Here is a 13,777-nt window from a genome sequence, read left to right on the forward strand (position 1 = left end):
TTCTTTTACCACCGCAACGCATCTGTTCCCATGTTCCAACAAAAGGAGGAGGTGATTGATACACGCCCAATCGAGGGGCCCCATGACCATCTTGTTTTCCAGTGCTTCTCCCCAATCTTGGTGCTCCCTTACTAGTTATTTTTTTAGCCAGCTCAATAGCCAATGGAATACCGATTGATGCTAAAATAGTCCCAAAGCCGTTACCCAGCTGTGTTTTGGTTGGTTTTATACGAGCACCTGAACCTGTTTTAAGAGCATTAAGAATATCCTGTTTGTTTTGCGGATAGAAGGTGTTTATATGCAATCAACCGATTGATTTTATTCTGCGGGATTAAAAAACCTCCTACTTGCCCTCCAGTTATCGTTTTTCTAATTTTCTTCCAAAGTCTACCACATCAGTGAATATATTACCTTCAGATATCTTTTTTACCAATTGACTGGCATCTTCACTAGCAAGACCTGCTAACGCTGACAAACCAAGTGTTTTGCCAATTGTTGGTGCTAGGGCTCTGCCCATTGATAAATTACTGGTTGATAGACTGCCTCCCACTTGTTTTCGTATATTAGTCTTGGCTAATTTGATATCCATGCCTTTACTTAATCGGCGGTTCTTAATTAATCTCTTCACAATATTTGATGGAACATATAGTGTATCACTTCAGGAAAGCGCGTTGCTTTCTAATCTAACAACAGTTGTCTCTCTCTGATAAAAAGCCCGAGAAAGATTCCTTTTTTGGTTTTCTGATAGTTTTACTTTTATCTCATAGACTTGTGTCATATCTTCTATATATTATATGTTAGATAATCTTTAATTAAAAAACATATTTACTCTCCAGGGGGCGCCATTTTGGTGGGTCTTTGAAATTACACAATAACCAACTCATTACCACTCTTATCAATTTTAAGCATCTCTGCAGGTTCTTATTAACCCAACTCTTTTGTGGACGTAAGCAACAAAATCAGACTAACGAAATTCTTTAACGGGCATAGTCGTTGTCGTAACTACAATCCTTAAAGCAAACTTCGCTTCCGTTACTCCAAGTTAGAAAAACATAAGAAATGTGCTGCTACAATTCGTCTACAGGCCACCCATCCTAACAGGATTAGAAAGTTTAGAAGGGAGTAGCCTGGGCCACGCCTCCTCGGTTGGGAAAATGGAATCTCTCCGATATTTAGCCCCCTCTCCCTAGAACCCGGGTAATCTTAACAAAAACTTAGTTGATAAATGTGCCTTGAATATTTAACCAATGGTTTAAGAGTGTGGAAAAACTCTATTAAAAAGCAGTAATATTTGATTGCTTTACTAAATATTCTGTAGATTGTTGTCAAGCTCGGCGTATAAAGCGCATTCATTATTAAATGCATTTAAATTTACTACTTATGGCGGTTTGAATTGGCCGTATATAGAATATATGTAATTAACTTCAAATATGTCTTAGAAACCTTTGAAACGTAACACCCAGGTCCATGATTATCGCCAAGTTAGTCCCCATGCAGTTTCACACTCACTGTTTCTATATAATCTGCATGCTGAGCAAATGGCTGTTCATTTGAGTAGACATTGTTTTACTTTGCACTGACTTGTATTTTATCGCGTGCGCTGTGATACTTCGCTGTTTTAACAATTCAGTGTATCCTTTGGATAGCTAATGTCAGTGATACTTCCAGGCCGGGTGCAGGCCGACCGTCTCAGGCATGGGGCTGAGGGCAGCTGGGGACCCGAAACCGCGCCTAAAAATTCTCTCCCATACAGGGTAGCTAGCGGAAGCTCGAGCAAGTGGCCAAAAATTGTAGCTTTGATAAAACAAAACTTCCAGGCCTAGTACTGCCAGTTTCATAGTGCACAGAATGACGTTGCGCGTGTTATTGTAGCCATATAATAAATAAAAATATTCTCAGATTTTTATTCATGTTTATTAAGATGAATGACCTTTATGGAGTGACCAAGTCTTCTTAAGTACAAACGAAAACCGATACCCAATAAACAGAAGATCTGTAACCAAACAGCGTAAATGGTGGCTTCGATTTACTGTATTTCCTCTACGGGGAAATTCATAAAGCATACAATTCCAGAGTAAGAGTAATCCTAGGTAAAATCAGGAGTAAGCCCCTCGGCCCGGGAAACAAACGGAGCATTCAAGAAGACCCGATACAGTACACCTCACGTTTCAGATTTTTTCTTTTTTAATCGGCCCGTAGCCAGTAATAACACATCACTACAGATTCTTTAAAATCTATTCCACACCACAAGATTAAAATGTCCAATCACGTGCAGACTTTATTTATCTATACATACACCCTACCCTGGTAACAAGTAAAGTAAGGCTGACCACGCCTAGTCGAAATCCTCATACCTTTAAGGCACACAGCTAGAGAAATGAAGCGCTTAGAAATTGTTGCTAACAGCAATTGGCTCTATCAAACATTCTACAACGTTGGTGTACCCCGGTCTAATAGTCTATCATAATCACAGATGCTAATTAAGATGCTATTATAGAAAGTTAGTCAGTTATACAACCGGGCCATCATATTGCATTGTAAATAGTGTCATACGCGTTGTAAGACGCACTTTGTCTCTTCCCTCTCTCCTAATCCCTTATCATGTAATTATGTACTTCCTGTGACTTACATCAATGTGATTGAATAAAATAAATGATCGTTATGGCGCTCTGAGACAGTTCTACAACGTTGGTATACTATGTGGTGGCGTTCTACGAGAAACAAAGTCTATGATCAGGTTGTTAGGATTGGTGATCGTCGTGGCCCTCTAACACAGTTCTAAAAGTTCACTGGTCTGATCTTCATCTCAGCTCTCTTTGCAGAGTAGTAATGTCCTTTCCATGCATACCAGTTGACACCATCAGCATACGATGAATGTGAACCATGGTGGTACAAACCATTCAGATGTGATGTATGGCAGTTTGTGTACCACCAGGCTCCTTTGTAGGCCACAGCACAGTTGCCAGCATTGTTATCATTATCTTGGTCTTTAGTGGTAAATGGCTGGCCACGATGCCCAGAAAAAGAGTCGCCAGCGGTTCCTAGAATTAATAATACAAGAGAATTTTACCAGGAAGTTTTTAAATATTAAATAGAAAATCTGAATATAATGTGTAGTATTGAAGAATAAGAGAAACGTCGCTTTGGGGAATTTAAGCTGTAGAGATAACTAAGGACCATAACGAAGTCAAGGAAAGCCCATAGAGACATATTATGAATATTAACTGACGATAATAATGAAACACTGAATACAATTTTTTAGAGGCGACGTGTCATTAGTTCACCTGAATAAGTTCCCAAACTAAGCTGGTACTTAGTCCTCTCGCTTGTAACAGCAAACATGTCGTATTCAGCGTAAGCGGTTTTGCCTGTAGTGTCCTCCAGATCAACTCGAAGCTTATTATTTGATTTGGTCAGGCGGTGAATTTTGTCCAGTCCAAGCCAAAACTCGCCATTCAGGTTACCAAACCCCCACTTGTAGTCAGTCCAGCCGCGGTAGAAATCAACCGAGCCGTCCAGTCTCTTTTGGAACACTGTCCACCCCCCTCCGGTTGTTGTTTGGTCACAGAATACATCAAATGCACCTTGACCATCAGGGTCGATTGTATAAACACCACTGATTCTTTCCCCAGCTTTGTAAAGCTCAGCACAGTTCTGCTGTTTAGCTGTTCATAAAGTGATTACTGTTACAATAGACTCTCTCTTGGGGACACCTCTATAAAACGGGGACCTAGAGTTGGTCCCTTCGTTTGTTTACTCCCTTTATTTGACTTTCTATTAGACGAAAATCTCTCTAAGACGGGTACCCCGGGGGGCGGGGGGGTACTCCTGAAAATTCTTGGTGAGGGTGTGCCGCCCGGTTCTCCAAATCCTGACCCTATTTCAGACCAAAAAAATTTAATCTTTCACACCCGTTTTCAGACCAGACCTCTAAAATCCATACCCCTTTTTTTAGACCTGGCCTTTAGGCAGAAATTATGTTATCATTACTTAGATAAGAGCGCAAACAAAAAACTCTTCAAATCCATTTCGAATCCGCATATTTCTCTTTCTTTCGTGTACTCATTTGGAATAGAAACGATAAATAAGTTCACACACTCCCTGGTTGGAAAACCATACCCGATTCCAGACCAAAATGGGGAAAGTGTATACCCGTTTTCAGACCAAAATGGCTTATACAAGGGAATCTCCCTCGGGGCGGGTATTAAGTGCCCGTTCCAAAGGTCTCCGTCTTGATGAGAGTTGATTGTACAGCAAATCTCTATTAACCCTATGAGTGATCAGCGTCAAATTTCTCCTTGTAATAACATTGCTTTATAAAACAGAGTGGTCATGACAATTAAGGACATGATCACACAAGATGAATCTAATTGACACTCCAACAAATTCTCCCTACTTCTTCTATTGAAAACGTATCTGGATAACAAATGAGAATTTGAATTTTGATGTTAAGGTTTAAAGGTTTAAGGAGTCACCGTCTATTATGGGGCTTCTTGATAAAAAGAATCGTTTTACGTTTTTCTGTCAGTAGTGTAAAGTTGCTGTTTAAGGAGGAATCAGGAGTTGATCAAAATGACATTTATTACAAGCTCACTAACAACCTCTTGGTCGCAAATCCGGGACCTCGAATTTACACAATACAATGCCATACAAGGTGACAGCATTACATTAAAATTGGCTCTATACCAGTGAACTAGGTTTAGACTAATTTTGTTTATGTACATATTGACTCCTTCAGCTGATTATTTCGTGGTACGTAGTCAATTGAAATCTCTGGTTTTCTTTTATTAATTCTGATGTGGTGAGGTGGCCTTCTGCTACTAAAACTCTAAGATTAATTCCTAAACTAATTCTTACCATATTATAGTAGGATTCACCATGACTCAGGTAATGACTGAACCAGAGACGGTGCAGAGAAAACTGATTAATTGATTCCCCATGAAAAGGTTTGATATTCAAGACCAAATTCGTTTGATTCCAATTTGCGTCCCAGACTAATCTACTAAGAAAACCCACCCTTTACAGCGCTATTTTCCTATCTGGACCATGATATCTGAGGGTTTGCAAGACAATAAACATCGATAAAAAATCTAGACTAGAAATACAGATTAAAAGGAATTCATACCATTGTTATTAGACTTGTTTCCTTTTATGATATTGATATCGGTTTGTAACTGACCCAGTTGTTCCTTTATTTCTTTCAACATTGCATTATTGCAATGCTGGGTACCTATTGGAGATGAGGTCGAATTGACAAGATGGTTTGTAGGTAATGCCTGGGTCTTCACCAAGACGTAGAAGATCACCAAACTCCAACAAAAAGTCACAGACATACAAGCCATCGTAAGAATTAAGCTGAGACGCGTGGCAGTGAGTTCCTTTTGGAACGGACTAATGAATACCTGTGACCTCACGTACCTTTTTGCGTCTAATGCGTTTTTTTTTTCTTGCGAATTTGTTCCCTTGTACGCCCTTGTTAATTGTTAACAAGGACTTCATTTGAGTTTTATCGACAACATCTTAAGCAAATATTTGCACTCTACATTAATAATCACAGATATTTGTTTAAAAACAAATACGCTGTCACTAGGCAACTAGTATAGGACTTGGCAGCACGAGACCATTTTGCATTATTTCGGTATCATTATATGGTTTAACCTTGGGATTCCTGGTATTTAGTTTTGGGGGTTTTCCTGAAATTAATAATATTTTAATCCAATCATGTCTCCATATTTGTATAACTGTTTACTATATACTATTTTTGTTTTTGTTTGTACTTTTATATTGGATTGATATTTGGCTTCATGTGTGCTTCATAATCATGTGTGAATAATCATTAGTTATTTTTTCATAACTAAAATCTAGTTTATCCACATCGCCTCTTTCAATCATTCCAATATTTTATTAGTTATTGGGTTTTCAATGAGTTTCTTTTTATACGTTTTTAGTATTGGTTCAAGGTGAAATGTTTTGCCACAAATATTTTGTGCTTTTTGTAATACTTCTTCTGGTTCAAGTAAAACGGCTCCTTTGTAAGTCCAATCATCATCAATATGGCATGTACTTGATATTACTCCAGTACAAAGCAAAAATCCATTGTCTGGAGCTCTTGATTCTTTGTAAAGGCTTAATTGCTGTAATGCAGATTTAAGTGCAATTTTTATGTCTTTCATTGTGGACTGGTTTTTGATTCGATATTTGATGCAAGGTCACATTCATTGTTTAATTTTCGCGTAGATATTGACATTTTCCATTTGGTGGAATATACATGGTGATCAAGCTGGTTCCAACAGATAAACATTGTTGCTCGGACAATAGTTTTAGAAATGAGTCCACATAATATATATTTACCTTTTATGGAAGCTTTAGATAGGAACTAAATTTTGTTTTATATTTCGTGAAAATATTCTTATATTTATTTCTTATGGAAACTTTGGAGATGTATTTCATACGTTTCCTTTGACCAGAATTGATTGGAGCAGTATCTGCATGGAATACGCACTCCCATCATGTGTTTATTCAGGTATGTGATGATATGGTCATAACCCGTTGATATGAGGAATCTGTATCCATTTTGCTTATACCGAGTTTTCATTTCTCTTTGAGCTTCTCTAATCTAGTAATTATTTGTGGGGCTTTTGAATTCAATGCAGAGGCCAGTATACTCTTTGTGATAATTTGCTATAATGGTGTCAAGCTGTCCTTTCATATATCCTTTGCGTGCGCGCCATGAGTTGGTACGTTTTTTTCGTGTATCTTGGTATCTTGGTTCTTACCAAGCCCGGCAGTCATGATAGCCTCAGGATAAAAACGCCTGATGTATTGCACTTCTTTGCATTGAAGATCGGTTTCATTTTCTATTTTAAACATATTCAAGTTGTTTGGATTGTCAAACAGTTTGTATTGCCCATATTTTCTGATTGAAGGCAGTACTTGGGATGTAACCCAATGCTTGAATTTTTTAGCAGTTTCTAATTTTGAAGACAAAACCAGGAATAAAAACCTTTATTTATTTATGAAAGTAGACCAGCGGACCTGACCCGTCGTTTTGACGGGGTAGCTTTTTCCATCCTCAGAGTCGATATCTTTTCTCAACGCTTGATCCGTATGAATGTATCCGAGGATTTTGGCAATATCTTTTGCCTTAAACCAGATATTTTGTTTGGTATCAATATATGAAATCAATTCAATTTCAAACTAATTATTCGTGAATGTTTTTTCTATCATTGTCCTTACTATAATATATAATTTACTTTTAACAAGAGCCATAATGGGCTGCTTTTAAATAGTTTTGGTTTCAACAGCCAGAAGCAAAGAATGTTTTTGGCCATTATGGCGAAAAGACAGTATTGCACTACATGAACCCACTTATTATATATTATATCAAAATCACTCTTTCTTGATCACATTCAAATACTTTTTATAGCTGTCATTCATGATATCAGTACAAATTGAATGAAGAAGATCAGCCAGTGTTATGTTGTCATCCATTTCTTTCAACTTTTTCACATATATTTTCATCAGAGATCGTTTATACCTCATTGCAACAAGATCTTCCTCCACTTCACGGGTTTTATCATATAGCTCATCAAGTTCATCTTCTTTATCGCAAATATCTGAATGCAGTTTTTCAACACATTTTAAAATATAATCAGCCATTATATATTACTTAGATAAATCTTTTAAATCTTTCAGCGGAATCCAAGAATTAAAGTCGTCGCTATATCCCAACCACTTCACAAGAGCTTGTTTCTTCTTATAATCTCTTCGAATGAGTTTATCAATACGGAATATATCTTGTTTTGCTTTTAATAATTCAGGTTCGTAAAAGCTCCCTTGTCTCCGTTGTGTCTCCTCGTTGTTGAGATCCTTTGACCTGTAGGTAATTGGATTTGTGGATTGGATTTTATCGACCAAGAATATCTCTTCAGTCCAATTAGGTGTGTAGCCTTCATCCTAACTTTATCACCAACCTTGAACCTACAATTGTAGGTTAAGATGACAACTGCTCCATAGTACCATATAGATTGAAATACACGGTTAGAAAGTTTAGAAGGGAGTAGCCTGGGCCCCTCCTCCTCGGTGGGGAAAATGGAATCTCTCCGATATTTAGCCCCCTCTACCTAGAACCCGGGTAATCTTGACAAAAACCCAATTGATAAATGTGTCTTGAATATTTAACCATTGGTTTAAGAGTGTGGAAAAACTCGATTAAAAAGCAGTGATATTTGATGGCTTTACTAAATATTCGGTAGAATGTTGTCAAGCTCGGCGTATAAAGCGCATTCATGATTTAATGTATTTAAATTTTCTACTTATGGCGGTTTGAATTGGCCGTATATAGAATATATGTCATTAAGTTCAAATATGTCTTAGAAACTTTTGAAACGTAACACCCAGGTCCATGTTTATGGTTAAAATCAAGAGGAAATGAGATAGACAATTCTCTCGTGGCTAAAATAAGATAAAAAAAGATACACATGCACATGAAGGAGTCCAGTGGCCAAAAAGGAAAGGAAAAAGACCTTTGTACTCAAAATTTATGCACATTCCTCTTTTGCAATACAATATGTTAAATATGCACCTTTTGAAAAATACAAAATCAGTCGTAAGCATGACGTGCTTTCACTTTTTAAGAAATTAATTGTTAAGAACATAGCGTGCAGTGCAGGCGTATTTTGGGCGGGCGAATTAAAGCTGTTTGTTTATGTTGGCATTGTTGAAGGAGGGTCTCAATGGGGTTAACCGATAGGCGTAAAACGGCCAAAAATTTAGCCGATAGCCGTAAAAATTAAAAAAAATTAACCGTTAGCCGTAAATAGCGTAAAAAAGACTTAACCGTAAAAGAAAGTGTTCTCTAGATTTGCTACTTTTAAGGAAGGTACTAAACTCACTTATGGTTGCGTTTTTTATTTCCCGGCTAGTGTGACTCCGTACGCACGTTAGGCGAAGCGCCTTTTAGGTGTTAACCAAGACCTAGGCTCCATTTCCGGCGCTCTCTTGGGGAACTAATTTTTTCCATAGCGAAAGCGTGGCTTCTTGCTGGGGATTAATATTTGCAATTTTCAGGAGGCCGTGCCCTCAAAACACTAGTGAAACAACACGCAGAGATGTCACTGTTTGTAAAACACGTTGCCGATAAACAACATTTCCCTGTTTTTCTCGGACGCTACGGTAGACATCGCCATGCCTAGTCCCTGTTCGGCGTCTTCCCACGCAATCTCGGTCAAGGCATTGTCAAGGCGAACTCGCTTGGACCACATGACCCGAAAGGCATCAGCCGCGCGGAATAATGCGGCCTACGGACAAGGCAACGGCAAGACAGTCGTTCCGTACAGTCCTTCGCTTTCATTAAAAACACTGGACACGGGAATTTTGTTATTGGCCTTTTTCACACTAGACCTAGAATGGATCATCCGTCTGAGACTAGCCTGTGTACAGTCGCGCCCTCCCCACAGACACCCCTTCTCCGATTTTTTCTGAGGGGAGGGGGCGGCTGTACAGGCTATCTGGAACGGATAATCCTGTCTTCAAAAGTCTAGCCTGCGTGGCAGGCGCAAAAAGGGGAGGGGGGAGGGTGGAGGGAGAAAGGGAAAAGGGAAGGGAGCGCCTGCTCTAAGAGCCTATGTTTTTGCATAACGCCCACCAATTTTCTAGTAATCCGATTACACTTACTGTCAATCAAGTGTCACTACACTCGCCAATCAGAACGCAAGGCGGAACCCTGTGGTTACGCGGAAATTTATTTGATTTGCCGGGAACTCACGTTGCATAAATATTAATTTTATCGAAGCGAGAAATTCTCACTTCTGGACAACCAGAAATTTAACGTGGAAATATCCGCGACTCCCACGAAAAGTTCAAAACGAGGACGAAAAAAGGATGGTGGATGTAACGATCGTTGTAGATTCTGTTCGTGCTCTTTTGAGAATTCGGGCACAAGAGCGTCTTTCGAAAATTTGTTTTCGAAATCTGCGAGGAAAGAGAGTCCAGGTACAGTGTTGGCGGATTGCTGTTCATCAATGGGACTCCCATTGATTAAAAGTCCAAGCGTATCAGAGCGTGTTTGGAATTTAACATTCTGCAAAGAAAACTGACGAGCTGGGCCCAGCGTGATACAGCATTGCAGAAAAACATTACACTCACGGACTAAAGAAAATCGCTTAATTATTCAGATCCAGAAGGCACTTTGGAGAAAATTGGAACCCTTATTCAGCCGTAATAAAAAAGCTTTACGCTTGCATCAGAGGGCAAATCCTGTCGACCAGAAAACAATAACTACAGTCAATCGATATGTATGTCATAGCCTGCGTAGCAGGCGTCGAAAGGGGTAGGGGATAGGGGATAGGGAGGAAGGGAAAAAGGGGAGGGGGATTGGGAAGAGGGGGAGGGGACGCCTGCTCTAAGAACCCCCTTTTGTTCATATCTGCGGACGCTGGCGTCCGCAAATTCCTGATTGGCTGAACGGTAATGAGCGGTAATGCGGCTAAAATCACATTTACTCAGTATAAATGCAGAACCTTCCAGAACATAATCTACCCAGCAGATAAAAACAACTTTATTGGAATAAGCAGCATTTTGGCATGAGGTAAAAGTCGTGTAGGCCTACCACCCCCTTTTAATCGCATCCATTCAATCTCAAAGCTCGATTCATGCTAGGGTGCGAACTAGAAATCATTACAGTTGTGTAAAATTTCCAGTGAATTTCAGTAGTAGGCTTATAAAAATCTAAATCCCTTGTAGCTACACAAATACTCTTTAGAAGCAACAAAAACAAGTTAGAGCGTTCTGCTTTTTTCCTGTCCATGTCTCGACCGTGTGCGATTCGTCCACCACAATAGCCGAGATGTTTCGATGTAACTTCGATTTGGAGTCCATCAACATTGCTCGGAAGGGCTTCTCTTTGACTTTCTCTGCGGTTGCAAACACAATTTTGAAGTTACATCGGCGAATGTCATCGTTCGATAAATTGGCTAAATCTTTCGCTGGGTAGCCCAACAATTCCATCTCCTGCAACTGGTCTTCGATAATACTTTTCAGTGGCGAAATGACGAGAATCGCAGCATTACCATTTAGCTCGTAGTTCTTCGCGCGTACAAACATTTGGTAAATTAAACTCTTGCCGTATCCGGTCGGCAAAACCGTCAGGACATCTCTGTCGGCTAAAAGAGCCCTTAATGCTGATTCTTGCTCTGGTTTTAAAACAATTTCTTTACCACTGGATAAATTCACATCTCTCAAAGCACTCTCTACGACATCCACGTCTACGGCTGCCATCTCGACTGTTTGTTGAAATGTGAAACGCGCATTTAAATATGTTACTCATTACCACTCAGCCAATCAGGAATTTGCGGACGCCAGCGTCCGCAGATATGAACAAAAGGGGGTTCTTAGAGCAGGCGTCCCCTCCCCCTCTCCCCAATCCCCCTCCTCTTTTTCCCTTCCTCCCTATCCCCTATCCCCTACCCCTTTCGACGCCTGCTACGCAGGCTAATTGACATTTTCATGTGTAAAATAATATCAGAAGTGTAATACTTTATAAAAAGTATGATCTATCAAATGTTAAAATTTTTCAAAAGAATAGCTTATTTCATCCCGAGATGATCCGAAGACCTTTATTTTGATTTAAACATACAAAAAAATACAGGTTAATTAATATTTAACTTTTTGAAACCAAAGAAGTTAATTTTTAACTTTTTCGTTAACCGTAACTGAAAAAAATTAACCGATAGCCGTAAAAGAGCCAAAATTTTAGCCGATAACCGTAAAAGCCACCACCCCATTGAGACCCTCTTGAAGCCGCCGTCTTGGATTTTATGACAGAGGAACACTGGGGACAGTAGACCTGAATAGCAGCCCTTAGGGTACCACTGTAGATTACAGTGTTTTCACAAAAAGTGATTGAAGGCTAATACAGTCGAACTTCCACGCGTGACCTTTTTTCTAAAGCCACCACCTCTTTCCCTCCTTCAATTCTACCAGCTTTCAGCTGAGGTATGAAACATGCCTAGTCCCTAGGCCTCATTATTCTGCGCGGCCAAAGCGTTTCGGGTCACGTGGTCCAAACGAAGCAAGTATGAGACTACGTGAGCGTTGCGCAATTCAAATTCGCGCACACTGCCAATAAGTTAACTAACTATTTAAATGTATCTAATCCGTTATAGCTATGTCATTCAAAAATCCTTTACTGATTTTTTTTCACAAATGAAATGGCATGGTTATAAAGGAGTTGTTCTTCAAACGATGAGTTGAACATTTTGGAAACGTGAGCGCATTCGAATTGCACAACGCTTGCATCAGATGTTTCATTTCAGACCTACTTGTAAATGCACACAGATGATTGACTATGAACACTTTCTGTAAAAATTGACTCAAATAGCTGTACAGTGAAACAGGCGTCCACCAAGCCAATTTTGTGGTAAACGATAAGGTATTTTGTATTAAAAGTTTGACCGGTTTCAAACTCCCAACAACATGTAACAGGATGTGCAAACGGGCGCAACATGTAACATCCAACAATTTTCGTCCGTTCCACTGGGCTTTAATATCACATTTGTCTTTAACCCAGCGGTTACCTGGGATATCGTAGACAAAAAATGTACGACAGATTTACCCGCACGACCATATACACCCATTTTCTCTGTGCCACTTCACACTGACTCTTCTTATATAATGTGTCTTCTAGCTGAGCCAAGGCTATTCTCCGAGGAGACAATGTAATGAAGTTTAGCTTACCTTTGACTTGTTTTCACAGCTTAACAACACGCTTCGTCTACTAATCTTTTTCGGTTATATACGTTAATCGCTTGTTCATTGCGCAAGAAAGTCACCTGGATGCGCGAGACTATTAAGAACGGTTGATCCTCGTTGCAAGCATTCCTAAATGTGTTCTGAGCTGAAATCGCACCCCTCCTTAGCACCCGCATTAAACCGTTAGCTCATGTGCTTACCATTTCAAGCTCTTTCAAATCGTGAAATATCTTTACTTGTTGGATTTCAGTTGGCAGTAGCTGTGACTGCGGACTATTAATTTCTTGTTCAAAGCGTAAAAGACGTGTGGAGCAAAGGAAATAGGAGAACGTTTGCATGAAGGCTCGTGGAGAAAGGCAGAAACAACCATTTGCCATTGATGTTGCCAAGTGCTGTTTGGTTCACAAAAGGACGGCAACACAAGAAATGCACAGAAAGGTAACCAGTCAGAGCGAAAACTGCCGCGGATATTGATCATCCAATAAAAGGCAAAATTGGAAAGCGAGACCCTGGGGACGAGGTTGAAAATTAGGTTTTTGGGAAACTGCCAACCTACCCCTCCCCTAAGACAACATAAACACTTACTTGTCAAGTAGGGCAAATGCTGGCTTAAGGGGAGGGGTGGGTGGACAATTTCTTAGAAACCTAACTTGATCTAAGAACGCGCTTATCATCGTTGTATCATGAACCCAAGATCATATTTTCCCATCTTTCAGATCATTGATCCGATGTATCCCTTCCTAAAATGCATCACGATGGTTCACTTATCTGAAAAGCATAAAATTCTTGTAAGGCTAATTTTAAGGCAATTTTATTGTAGATTACTTCTCCCCTGGAAACAAACGGGTCAGGGATCAATATTTCAAAGGAACGCACCTCACCTCTCAGACTCAGACTAGTCTCTTTAGAACCTAGAACCGTCCCGTAATTCAAAACGACTGCCGGCCTTAAGCTGGTTAAAAAAGGACGGAAATATTTCATTCTTTTAAAATCTATTCCACACGACAAGATTCACATGTCACGTTGC

At 39.6% G+C, this 13,777-nt stretch overlaps 2 protein-coding genes across 2 annotated transcripts; both read right to left on the minus strand.

Moving 5' to 3' along the window:
* Window positions 1–1,913: 1,913 nt before the first annotated feature.
* On the minus strand, window positions 1,914–5,435 carry LOC140951969 (microfibril-associated glycoprotein 4-like). Its single transcript, XM_073401354.1, has 3 exons — window positions 5,126–5,435; window positions 3,285–3,665; window positions 1,914–3,041 (listed from the first exon to the last, which is right to left on the minus strand). The coding sequence occupies exons 1-3, from the start codon at window positions 5,340–5,342 to the stop codon at window positions 2,779–2,781; spliced, it is 861 nt and encodes a 286-aa protein (XP_073257455.1). The 5' UTR covers window positions 5,343–5,435; the 3' UTR covers window positions 1,914–2,778.
* A 5,323-nt stretch (window positions 5,436–10,758) lies between these two features.
* LOC140953136 (putative ATP-dependent DNA helicase Q1) lies at window positions 10,759–11,277 on the minus strand. Its single transcript, XM_073402638.1, has one exon. The coding sequence runs from the start codon at window positions 11,275–11,277 to the stop codon at window positions 10,759–10,761; it is 519 nt and encodes a 172-aa protein (XP_073258739.1).
* Between the last annotated feature and the right edge of the window lie 2,500 nt (window positions 11,278–13,777).

Source organism: Porites lutea, chromosome 11 (assembly GCF_958299795.1).
Source record: "Porites lutea chromosome 11, jaPorLute2.1, whole genome shotgun sequence".
NCBI lineage: Eukaryota > Metazoa > Cnidaria > Anthozoa > Scleractinia > Poritidae > Porites > Porites lutea.

What these genes read in the sequence shown, in the direction of transcription:
- LOC140951969 (XM_073401354.1), bottom strand. Translation starts at nt 5,342, where the DNA reads ATGGCTTGTATGTCTGTGACTTTTTGTTGGAGTTTGGTGATCTTCTAC. An exon ending in AAACAAGTCTAATAACAATG is followed by an intron (nt 3,666 to 5,125) that starts GTATGAATTCCT and finishes CTTTATGAACAG; the next exon opens with CTAAACAGCAGAACTGTGCT. An exon ending in TAGTTTGGGAACTTATTCAG is followed by an intron (nt 3,042 to 3,284) that starts GTGAACTAATGA and finishes TATTAATTCTAG; the next exon opens with GAACCGCTGGCGACTCTTTT.
- LOC140953136 (XM_073402638.1), bottom strand. Translation starts at nt 11,277, where the DNA reads ATGGCAGCCGTAGACGTGGATGTCGTAGAGAGTGCTTTGAGAGATGTG.